The 12,346-nt window shown below is 39.0% G+C and overlaps 2 protein-coding genes across 3 annotated transcripts in view; both read right to left on the bottom strand.

Moving 5' to 3' along the window:
• Window positions 1-2,543, bottom strand: part of LOC110963990 (anoctamin-9-like) — a 34,634-nt gene extending 32,091 nt beyond the window's left edge. Inside the window, exon 1 of the mRNA XM_051937788.1 lies at window positions 2,407-2,543. Within this exon, the coding sequence (XP_051793748.1) occupies window positions 2,407-2,451 (45 nt within the window). The 5' untranslated portion in view covers window positions 2,452-2,543. The remainder of the gene's footprint in view (window positions 1-2,406) is intronic.
• A 1,990-nt stretch (window positions 2,544-4,533) lies between these two features.
• On the bottom strand, window positions 4,534-11,214 carry tssc4 (tumor suppressing subtransferable candidate 4). Of its 2 annotated transcripts, XM_022217556.2 has the most exons (3): window positions 10,820-11,214; window positions 9,884-10,090; window positions 4,534-8,616 (listed from the first exon to the last, which is right to left on the bottom strand). In XM_022217556.2, exon 3 carries the CDS (start codon window positions 8,575-8,577, stop codon window positions 7,696-7,698), a length of 882 nt encoding a protein of 293 aa, XP_022073248.2. In that variant the 5' UTR covers window positions 8,578-8,616; window positions 9,884-10,090; window positions 10,820-11,214; the 3' UTR covers window positions 4,534-7,695. The 2 variants fall into 2 exon arrangements, with proteins under 2 accessions (XP_022073248.2, XP_022073247.2); XM_022217555.2 differs by lacking the exon at window positions 9,884-10,090 and having other exon boundaries at window positions 10,820-11,213.
• Between the last annotated feature and the right edge of the window lie 1,132 nt (window positions 11,215-12,346).

Raw genomic sequence — 12,346 nt, forward strand, 5'->3', positions numbered from 1 at the left:
CCAAGTTGCTCCAGGTAGTAGGTAAAGCACTTTGTAGAAGTTAGCTAAGGTTAAAAGGCAGACCATTTACTATAGCATTATTACTCTTCTATAATAAGAAAAGCACTCGGAGAGCAGTACTCTGCCAAGGCTGTTCAATCGTTGTACATTTCCGACAGACAAAATCTTCAAACAATTCGTGGTCCTTAGCGGTTGATTTGTACTAGGATCGCAATCATGTGATGGTCAGCAGGCAGCTGATGTAGTGTTCACTTGTTGTCATGGTTAAAGTGATGCTGTGCCACTATCTTACAGTGATACAGTAATCTTTAACAAATCCGTGGATCCAGAATATAAGCCACATCACTGCCAAAATCTAATCACTTGGTCCTTGTGTCATTTCTGATCTTCCCTGAAAATTCCATCCAAATGTTAGTCCGTTTTTAATTAATGTTGCTAACAGACAGACAAATAGACGGACACACCAACTCCAATCGTTACATAATTCTGCCATGTTCCTTAGTGGACTAATGATACAGTGGCTATTTTTCATCAAGTTACAATTTATACATTTTCATCTCTAACATTCTTCCACAGCTGTGTTTAAACTCTTGTTCACCAGTTCTATATTTAGTTCTGTACTTAGTGGGAAAACAGAGATAATTGCTTCTCCAAACCAGCCCAGACAGTGTTTACTCATAATCCAAAGAGTTGAAGCATGCACAGTAAACCAGTCTGCTGTGGTCTGATGACTACTGTCACTACTGAATATCATTTAACAGCCTGTTACAATTATTTCTATTCAATCAGTTAATCATTTGATCTATGAGACATCAGAAAACAGCCATCATTGTTCTTGTGACACTTCTTTGATGAGTGGAAGATTGTTGTCTGTAACATTTACCTTCATATGAACATTCTTACAAGTATAAATAGGACATTATTAACTATACAAGTTACAACTCAAATGGAATCAAGGATAGTGAATGAAAGAGCTTTCAGCAGAGAGTTTTTGTCCTCCTATAACCGACGTGTCTGCAGGTTCAGACTTGCCCAACATGCTCACTTTTCGTGTCTGAGTTCTCCTGCATTCACCATCTACTTTGTATTTTTCCACAGTCTGTAATATTGTTTACTGCTCTCATATCATTTACAGAGCAGATATGCTAATAAACAAGCTTACTTTCTATTCTGGGGGATCAGTGAGATACAGGATCTTTTACAGAGCTCATGTTTCAAATTGCTCAACAGAAGCAGATACCAAAAAGAAAAAAATGTCTGTGTGAGGTTACAAACAAAACAACTCAGACAATATAAAAGAACATAACATGCCAGCAAAGAGTATACGTTGTACTAAACTGCAGCTTGTACGGTACAAACTATATAAATACAAACTAACCAGCAACATCTTTGATACGTTTTTGTCATTTTAGGCAAAAAGGCTCCACATGTCAATGTTTTCTGTTTTTAATTATCTGTGAAACTAAGTGGAATACTTTACTACATATTTCTGGACTGTTGATTGGACAAATCAAGCTATTTATTTAAAAATTGTCACTGCGTCGCTCTCTTATAGACCAAACACATCAGTCCATTGTTTGAGAACACAATCAACACATGAGCTAATGATGAAAGTATATACAATCAGTCCATTTGAAACATCTGTAAAATGTAAAATCTAACCACAAAACGTATCAACCTAACCATATAAAATATGCGTTTTACTCAGCTAACATCACTGTGCTGAACATGAAAAAGTAATTTAAAGAAAAATATTTTTTCAGAATTCTCTTGTTTGTTGTGTTTCCTGAAGCACAAAAAAAACAAACTGATATTTGTCTTATTTTTTTGTTTTCTTATTATGCTTAAAGAATATAAGATCCTTAATATTAATTATGGTAAGGCAACAGTGAAGTGTGTTTTAGGGGGTAAAAAAACAAAGAGAGAATGATGAAGGTATAAACATCTTAAAGAGTAGTTTTGAAGTCTTTGATATTTGCACTTTTATGTTTGTTCATTATTTTAACAGAAGTGACAAATATCCAACATTCTATATGTAATCTGTTCTTTAAATCAAATTCACCTTTGACTGTTTACTGTGTTTTAATAAGACAAAATACGAAGTTTCCTAGAGGAACAATCATACGCTAAAGCAGTATTTTAACACTGTAGTTGATTGTCATTTAACTAGTTTATATCTGGGTAAAGGCACTAGATTTATGAATATAACAGACATAAGACTAAAGAGTACAAAGTACAACTGGATGTAGTGCAGTGGGACAATAAAACATTACACTAATGCATTTACAGCGGAATAAATGCCCTCACATTATATTGAACTGCCTCATTTGTCAGTAGTTTCTTTTTAAATGCTACAATCAGGAGACACTTTTCTATAACAGTGCGGACCAAAGACACTTTGTTTACCTCGTCATCCTTGTAGAACATGTTGAAAGTTGTGTCAGAGTCCATGAGGTTGAGTCAGGAAAAAGTGCATCCATCCAGCAACTGAATCCGCCTCACCACTGGCATGCTCGGCTAACTGGGGTCGAGAAACAGCTCAGTAAAACACACCGACACAAACATCTAACTCTTCTCGCTTCACTTCCGCATACTTACAGGTGACTGCTGCAGGTGTGCCGTTTCATCTACAGCCGCTGACGTCACCTTCTCTTAAAACGGGACTGATGGTGCGTTCGTGTTCCACGGGAAAGATAGGTAAGGTGAACATTCAATCCAGTAGGATATTATACACAGGGTTAAATTTAATTTCTCCGAGACTAAATACTTTATATACTAAATACTAATTAGTTACATTCAGATATAGCTAATTTTACATAAAATATGTATGATATTTTGGATTAATTTAGTTTTTCTTATTTACATCACAAGTATTGAAAAACATACCACAGCCTTAAACTTTAGCACCTGAACAGTTATTCTCAGTGGTGGTGCATGAAGTGGGTAAATCTTTGGAATTAAAGAACTGCTTGCCTTCCTTTGAGAGCATCAGCAGGAGTTGATGGAATCAGAGACAGAGATATTTAGCAGCTCCAGCCGTCAGCTGCTGTTTTTTTTTTTTCAGAGCTTTCAGAGGCCAGCTGCAGCCATGTGCTCACTTCTAGAGCAGCTAGAAAACAAATCATCTCCGTTTATAGATAGGCCTACGAAGGCACTTCCGAAAGTTGTCTGCCTCACCACAGAAAGGGGTAAAAATATTCTTACATTACTTTTGAACATAATCTCCTTTAACTTCAGTGCACTTGGTCCACTGACGTCCAAACAAGGTCACATCTTTCACACCTCCACCCCCCCACCCCCATTTACTGTATACAGTCTGTGCTCCCACCTTGTCGCAGTCTAAACTCATTACTTGCTGAATATTTTCTTATCGATTGACAATTTATCAGTGTTCCCTAAACACCCCAGGCTGCGGTGCTCAAACAGGTTTGTGATCAAAATTGACCTTGAAAAGACTTCAGCTAGGGTGTTGTAATGTCACATTAGTCCAGTATATAACCGAGTGATTTTTTTTCTACATGTGGTCTTTTCTTTGAGCGCAAAAACAACGCATTTAGGTGCGCATTTCAAGAGAAGACCGCATTTTTAAGTGCAAATACCAGAGTATAATAAAAGTGATAAAAAATAAATACAAATAATAAATACACCTCGCACCGCATATATATATATATATATATATATATATATATATATATATATATATATATATATATATATATATATATATATATTTTACACAAATTTTATTTTTACACTTTGCACTTTTATTATTGTCTGAGGAACCATATGAGATAAACATATTGTGTTTGGTGTCATTTTAATCACTTATTCTGTGTTATTTCAGATCTGTGATCATCATAGATGTAGCAAAATTGGATTTGTAGGTTTAAGAAATGAACTAAAAGTAAATTCTAAAGGCATTTGGTCTCTGACCTCACTAGTTTATCTGCATTTATTCATTCATATATATATATATACATATATACATACATACACATACACACTGCTTCCGGACATAGCTCAGATGGCCAGATTTGGTCAGCTTACATTTAACATCAGGTGTCTTTCCAGATAAACTGGTGGTTTGTAAATTTAACCGTCACTCAAATAGCAGCGACAGTATGAAATAATTAAAGACATTTCTGGTAACAATTTTGTTTCCCAAAATGATGTAAATGGATGGCACTTCTGGGGATTTTTCATTAAAAGTTAACAGCATCACAGTAGCCCAGTAGTCAAGTGCTTAGGTCACTTATCACATACACACAAACAAATAAGCCACAAAATTTAGTTTGTAGGAAGTTGACTGAAATGGTCATACTGTTAAAAACCAAGATCGAAGCTCTGTGTGTTCAGCTAAACTGTGTAGCAGCACAGCAGCTATTGGAACTTAACAGTGACTCTTAATGAGAATTTAGACATTAAACACTTTCGAGACCCACTGGTTTCTTCATTAAGGTGTTTCATGACAATTATTTCTAAGTGTTTACTTTCTTTGTACAAAAAGTTCAAACAAAAAACAACGGATTCATGTAATTTTTTAAACTTTATTTTGCACTTTTATTGGCCACCTTTTTGCTGTGTTGCCAAATATACACTCTATGAAAGTATTTGACACAATAATTATTATTTTATGTGAAGAATGAGACTAAAATACAACAAAAAATGAAAATCAAAAAGTAAAGACAAGCAGATGAATACACTGGTTGGAGTTCTTCTCCACAGTCTGGCTAGCTGTGGGTAAAAACTGGTGATGACAATAGCTGCAATCAAGCTGGGTTCTCTATTCTAAATTCTAAAAACAGTTGAAACAGAACAACAGCAGTCTTTCCAGTATACCTGATGGTTTTCTGTCACTTTACTGTTGCTGATCTGTTAATCAAATCAACCGATTTATTGAACAAAATTCACAATGATAAAACGGTGAGGTGTGTAATTCAGACAGAGCAGCCTTCTGCCTTGAGACATCAAATGTTAACGTTGCCCCCTGAAATGAGAACTTTCTTTGGCGAATCTTTTGAGCTGTAGTCGGTTATCAAATGAAGCATGTTATCTCCACCACTTGATGGAAAACAGAGTCATGAAATGTTCTTTTTGGAAGTGCAGGCTGAAAAATTATCCTGAACTCACTTTGCAAAATACTCCTCGACACGATGTGAAACCAGCTGAGTGACTAACTTATTCCTGTGTCATAAAGTCAAAGCTGGGAATGGGAACTATCAGCCGATAAGCAAATACAGCCATAAACTAAAGTTAATATTTACTTGATATTTACTTGTGAAGACTATGTATATCAAAGCAGTCTTGACTTTCGGTTGACTCCTTAATTTTATTTTTGGTCTTTCAGAAATATGACTAAATCTGCTGGAGCAAAATTACACATATAGCAATTCAAATATTTGGTTAAATGTCCCTTAGCCATCTTTACCTCGGTTAGATACCACTGATAGCCGTCCACAAGCTTCTAGTTCTATCTTTGACCACTCCTCTTGACAGAATTGGTGCAGCTCAGCTAAATTTGATGGCTTATGACACAGACTTGTTTCTTCTGCACAGTTTACAGATCACCAACGGGGTTTTAGTCAGGACCTTGAGGAGGCCAATGTTAAACCTCAATTCTAGCCTGATTTGCCCATTTCTTTACTATGTACTTTCAATGTGTGTTTGGGGTCATTGTCTTGTTGGAACATCCAACTACTTACAAGATCCAACCTTCTGGCTGATGATTTTAGGCTTTCTTGAAGGATGCGGAGGTAATAGAAGGTGTCACAGGCCGAGATAATGCATATTTGTTACAAATTCTACTAGCTGCAGCCATTAAGGGAATTACATTTGGATGGCTGAAACCTGAACCCCCTTCATATAAGGACTGGATTTTGAAGTTATGGGAGATTTATGAAATGGAAAAAACATTACCAGGGCTGCACAGTGGAGCAGTGGTTAGCACTTTCGCCTTGCAGCAAGAAGATCCCGGTTTGAATCCTGGGGTGGGCCTGGGATCTTTCTGCATGGAGTTTGCATGTTCTCCCTGTGCATGTGTGGGTTTTCTCCGGGCACTCCAGCTTCCTCCCACAGTCCAAAAACATGCTGAGGTTAATTGCCTATTCTAAATTGCCCGTAGATGTGAATGCGAGTGTGATTGTTTGTCTATATATGTAGCCCTGCGACAGACTGGTGACCTGTCCAGGGTGTCCCCTGCCTTCGCCCGAGTCAGCCGGGATAGACTCCAGCACCCCAGCGACCCTAGTGAGGATAAAGCGGTGTAAAGAGAATGGATGGATGGAAAAAAAATTACCTATGCTGTTAGACTTCAAAAAGAAATTTCTGTTCTTTAAACAATTACTACAATGACTGGACTATAGGGGGATCGGAGGAGGGTGGGGGAGGAAAAAAGAAAAAGGACATCTCAAATGAAAGGACTGATGAAAGGGGAAAATGTGATAATTGTGGCAAGTTATAGATGTATGTGTGTTGGATGTTCAAATAAAAAATAAGTTAAAATATATATATATATATATTCAGTTTGAGGAAAGCACCACTTGCATAGACATCAAAACAGCTCCAGAGCATAATACTACACCGCCACCGCCATGCTTGATAGTAGGTATGGTGTTCTTTGGGTTAAAGGCCTTCTCTTGTTACACAAATTTCCTCCAAAAGAACTTTTTCTTTGTCCATGTGATGATTAGCTGCAAGTAACACTGTAAGGTACTGTATCTGGAGGATGTGGTTCCTCTCTCTCAGCTAATGGTGATGTAAAACACTCCTGTGGACTCTGACAGCTGTGTTCAGGTGTTACTGCAGACCTACTTGTTGGCGATTCTTGGTTGTCTCATTCTGACTGACTGTCTCTCAGCAGAAGAAGCTTGTGTTTTTTTTCCTGATCGTGGCAGTGACAAACAGTGCCATGCACTTTACACTTACAATTCATTTTGGAATCTGAAGTATCTTTGAAATGGCTCCAAGTGACTTCATTTATTCAAGTTAATGACTGGCATTTTTAGATCTGTACTCAGCTCATTAGAATTTCCCACTGCAGTAATGAATGTATCAAATGGGCCATGTTTAAACTGGCTAGCAGAAGTCAGCAGCTGTAGTCAATCGCTCACAGGAAGTTGAGAGGTCATGCCACTAAGAAAACATGTAAGAACATAACTTCCTACATTTTGGATCCAACACATTTTGTCATATTTCCAAAGACCTAGAGTAAATTTTTTAAATAACCAAAATGCATGATTGTTTTTGTGAAAAAGATGCATGTGTTTCAATGATTCCTTCACAGAAAATTAAGAGTTCTAGGAGTTTATTAAAAACTCACAACTACCATGACATACATGGTCTTCACAAGTGTGTAAACTTTTGTTCATGAATGTTGTTAAATCCATTCTACAAGTCTGTGTTTCTAATGTAAACAAATAACTAAATGGCCAAATAAGATAGAAAAATTCTTTCTAAAAACATTGTTCTGCACACAAGTTCAACATATTTGGAAAAGCCAAGGCACAGTGACATTACTGCTAGGCATCGCTGCAGGCAAACCAGAACAAACGCTTCTAAGTGGAGCTGGGTGGGGGGTCAGGAGTGACATATGCATTGCTCTAACTAGTGAGTGGTTTGGTGTGCCTGGACAGCAATATGACTTGATGTTATAGATAAGCTCTCCTGTTTGTGAGCTCATACTAAATTGTGTTGGGGTTAGCGGTCTGAACATTCTGAGCTCTTTCTGTAGTTCTTAGCCTTTGTATTTCTGAAGTAGGTAAAGCCCTGGCTAGACTCTTTTAGCTTCTTTTCTTTCTGCACCTGTTTGCCGTCCTCTGGCCAACACGCAGGTCCACTTATATCTGTCTCTTCATCTTTGTCTTTTTTCTCAGACTTTTCTACACTTTTTTCTGTTCTGCTTCCTTCAGTCTCTCTCTCTCGCTCATCCTCTTCCTCCAGGTGGCTGAGGTGCATTCTCCTCTCTTTTGCTCTCACAGTTGACAGCTGATCAGAATCTTGTTCTTCCATCAGTCGCTTGGCTCTGGAGAAAATCATCCTTTGCTGGATGTCACAGGAGGAATCCACTTTTCTCTCCTGCTGCAGACTGGACAGGAAGGAGAGCGCCACCTTGCTGTTGTCCCGATTGCTGGTCTCGGGCACGTCCTCCAGACTGTAGTGTGTCCAGCGCTCAGGGTGCAGCAAATAATCTGGAACTCCTCTCGTCTTTGGCGTGGGACGGTTGGACAAAAGGTGGCTCGTCTTACGGCTGGGGACCGGAGGCTGAGTACACAGTATGTCTCTAATGTTGTCTTCACTCAGAGAGGAGGACGTCTGCCGGTCAACACTGTCTAGTGAGTCAAAGATACTGTGACAGCGGTCTGAGAAAGCTGAGCACCCTCCGCTCAAACTGAATGAATCCTGAGCCTTGTGAAGAGCAGCTGGAACAGAGTCATCATCATCATCATCATCATCATCACCGTGATCCAGTTCTTTGTTGGGTGGTGCTTCAGGCTCAGACTCATCACTGGCTGACAGCTGATCCACATCATCACTGATGAACATCTCACTGTGCTCTCCGAAATGCTCCTCATCACACATTTTTATACCAGGAATTTGCAGCTCGGCTAAATCCAAAACCTGATGAGGGAGAAAAGAAAATGTCAAACCTGCAGGAACATTTGTAATATATTTGTAGTACAGTTACTATACTATGAGACCACTGTAGTGCATTTTGTGGTCTTTATTACAGACATAATAAAAAACATTAGTGAGAGAGAATTTATAACGGCTTAAGAAAAACTTAGAGAAAAATACAAAAAACACAAAGTAAGCTAACATCCATCTAGTGCATGTCAATTCAATAAATGTGTACTTATGTGTACTTAAATACTTATATAAGGACACCTACAGGCTTCGGAATTTATACTAGCAGCCCATCACATGCACATCACAACCTGCCATCAAATTAGAGTTCCATGATATATTGTTTAAGCATCTACGTGGTGATGTGCACATGCACATGTAATGCAATGTGAGGGAAGGGAAATGAACTCAAACACATCATGCTACAAGATATTTGTTGCTTGGTACAAAAAGTCATGTAGTTCTCATTTTCCAAAACTAATTTACAAGATAAAACTGTGTGGCGGAACCTCATTCACTGATTTATTGCTTTTCGGATACATAGCGGTTCTTTAAAAAAAAAAAAAAAAAAATTTACTGATAAGACAGAATTTGTGGACATGTAGGTGACACATGTGCACAGCTGAATTTGCATGAACAGGAGAGAAACACTGAAAAAAATAAACGCAATGTTAGTTGTCGGGCTGCACAATTAACAAGACATTTATCACAATGTGAAGTTTGGCTTCCCACATATAAATAATCTGTTGTCATGTTTAAAATGCTTTCTTTCTAGAGAAATCCTCTCAGAAAACCCCACGTAAATAAAAATCTGTTGGTTTTAACTGTGATAAATCTGACATTAGAACACCTTATTTCACCTTTTCAAAGGCCACTCAACTTTCTGAGTTTTAAGTAAAAGCAATAAGACTGGAGGCTTCTTGTCCACAGCTGCCTTGCTAGCATCTACCTCAGCCTGCATGGGAGGTGTTTTGGGGACATGACTAAATTATAGGATTCATCAATAAGCAGATATTAAGCAAGGTGATTTGGGGTTCAGTCTGACTATGGAAAAAGTTAGTCTAGAGTATCAGTGATACTGACCCTGTAAATCTTTTAGTATCGCATTCCACTAGTGGTGTGTAATTATTAAAAGCTGTTGGCTGTATTTATACAAACTGATTATTGTCAGAGAAAATTTTAATAAACCAGTGTGCTTCTAAAAGTTCCTGTACAGACTGAAGGCTGCTGGAAACTGTCCATCCTTACTGTTGATGTTTACCTCCGTCTGATGCTGCCTGATTTAATCGGTTTCCAGGTACAGTTTATCTCGAACAAGCCCACCAGATTCTCCAGCTCGCCTCAGTGCAGCTCGCAGTGTGAACAAACATGAGTGGGGACAAGGATCTGGCTTCCTGAGCAGCAGTAGAGACGTGTTCAGCGTCACACAATCCTTAATACTAGAGTTATTTGAGGGAAGCTGTGCCTCCTGGAAAGCAATCAGAGCGAAAGCAATAAGAGCAGAGTTATAAAGTGGGACAGTTTTCAACAGCCTTCAGTCTGTACAGCCTCAGCAGGTTCTCTGACTTCCTCCTGCAGTCCAAAGTCACACTGAGGTTAACTGGTGATTCTAAATTGTTTGAAGGTGTGAATGTTCTTGTTAGTCTCTATGTGCAGCCCTGTGATAGACTGGTGACCTGTCCAGGGTGTCCCCTGCCTTCAGACTCCAGTCCTCTGCAGACGATAAAGCGATGTATAGATGATGGATGGATGTGCACATATTTGTCCTGTGTATGTCAGCTGTGTGTCACGCCTCTTCTATGTCACGGGTGCGGAAAAGACTTCATTCAAGACGCAACCAGGGATACACTTGTTTTTGGCAGATGATCACTGTTTAGCACAACACCGGATCAATGAATCAAGGAGGTTGAATTTGGTGAAATGGGGTGAACATTGAGCAAGTCGGCATCAAGTCGGACAGAAATCTAGCTCGTTTTTATTGTGTGTTGCTTGCCAGTAATCAAAACTGCGCAGTCTGATTCATCTCCAACGGGCCTACTAGCTAGCATGCTAATGCAAACTGACCTAAAGCTGGAGCTCCCTCGGGTTAAAGGACAGTAAAAGCACTATTTGTAGCAGACATGCGACATTTCAAGTCCACATACTTTCTAATAAAACATGTTTTTAAGTGTTAAACGTAAAAGCATTAGTAGTTTACCTGTCTGCGGGCCAGAGACCAAGGTTCAAATTCTAAGTTTATCACACGCAACTCCTCCGTCCTGCGACTCGGAAATCACTCCTGGTACATCATCAAAAAACACGTCTGACAGGCGTGTTGGAGGGGAACTGTGTCTCCTGAAAGTGGCTGAGAGCAGCGGGGAGCAGAGTTAGCAATACATTCAAGACGGACAGTGCTCAGCAGTGACAGGTGAACCCATAGCATGACTACATATATCTATGGGTGAACCAATACCAACGCGTCGATGCATGTATCGCTTTAAGAAAAATCACGTGACCGAGACAGCTGATGGGTGGCTCAGCAGCGACGAGCCAAACTGTTTGTGAGGAACCAAAACATTCGACACACCTGCCTTCGTGTCGACAGGTGGAGAGGAGACTGGAATTGTGTTGTCATTGGCTCAGAATGCACGGAAAGTTTTTGAGCCAATGAAACGTTTCGAAACATTTTTGAAGCGATGTAGCGGGAAGTCAAGCAACGATGACGTCCGCAGCTTCAGACGTCACTGGTTACATGACTGGTGTTTCGATACAAGTGTGTCAAATCAGTGCTTCAGGAAGAGTGACGCAACCTCCTATTGTTTTCCCTGTTCTTTTTTTTCTGCTTTTGCACAGTTTTCGTCTGAGTTAATTAAGGTTCCAATACATTTCCGAAGAGCTCGTCATTCAAATTACGTTTCAAATTAAACTGATTTATTATTAAATTGTAGTTCCAGGCGAATTGTTGGATCTGCACCACAGAACTATCTTAATTGAACAAGAGCACTTCGTCCATGTTGAGAAATATCAGACCTCCACATGAAAACGAAGAATATGGAAATACTCCAGTCATGTACACAGGGATATTGGAATTCTTTTTTAAAAAATTAAAATTTTAACTGTACTTTTGACTAGCATATGCATTTCTTGCCATTGCATAGGAGAAACATTTTTCCTTTTGACTCCAAACTTCCCGAAAGCAAGCAGTGGATGAGACTCTGGTGAATGTGTTTATCAAAGACAGTCAGTTTCTTGGCATTGTTGACTTTGAGGGATTCCAAGGGTTGATAAACCCCATTCAACCCTCATGTGTTCTGCCAACCAGTTAGGTATATAAAACGGATGCAGTGTGTATGTAAACTATTTGATTCTAATCAATATATATAATTGTGTTCTTTTGTTTTGTTTGTTTGTTGTTGAAGAAACAGAGAAGGCAGTTGCAGTCAATTTAACCACTGATATGTGGACGTTAGTTAACATGGAGGCGTACCTGGCTGTAACTTGCCACTACATTTATGACAGCCATAAGCTGTGTCCATCAGTTTTGGGAGTGCAACACTTCCCAAAAACCCATACAGCGGAAAATACGGCCCAAGTGAAGGACCTTATGGAAGAGTGGGCCATAGCTGACAAAGTGAGATGTCTTGTCACAGATGCAGCATCAAGCATGAAAACATCTCCCAAAATCCTGCAAATTAGAAACCCAATATGCATTGCACATGCTTGAAATTGAATTGTCAAAAGGTCA

Source organism: Acanthochromis polyacanthus, chromosome 2, assembly GCF_021347895.1.
Source record: "Acanthochromis polyacanthus isolate Apoly-LR-REF ecotype Palm Island chromosome 2, KAUST_Apoly_ChrSc, whole genome shotgun sequence".
NCBI lineage: Eukaryota > Metazoa > Chordata > Actinopteri > Pomacentridae > Acanthochromis > Acanthochromis polyacanthus.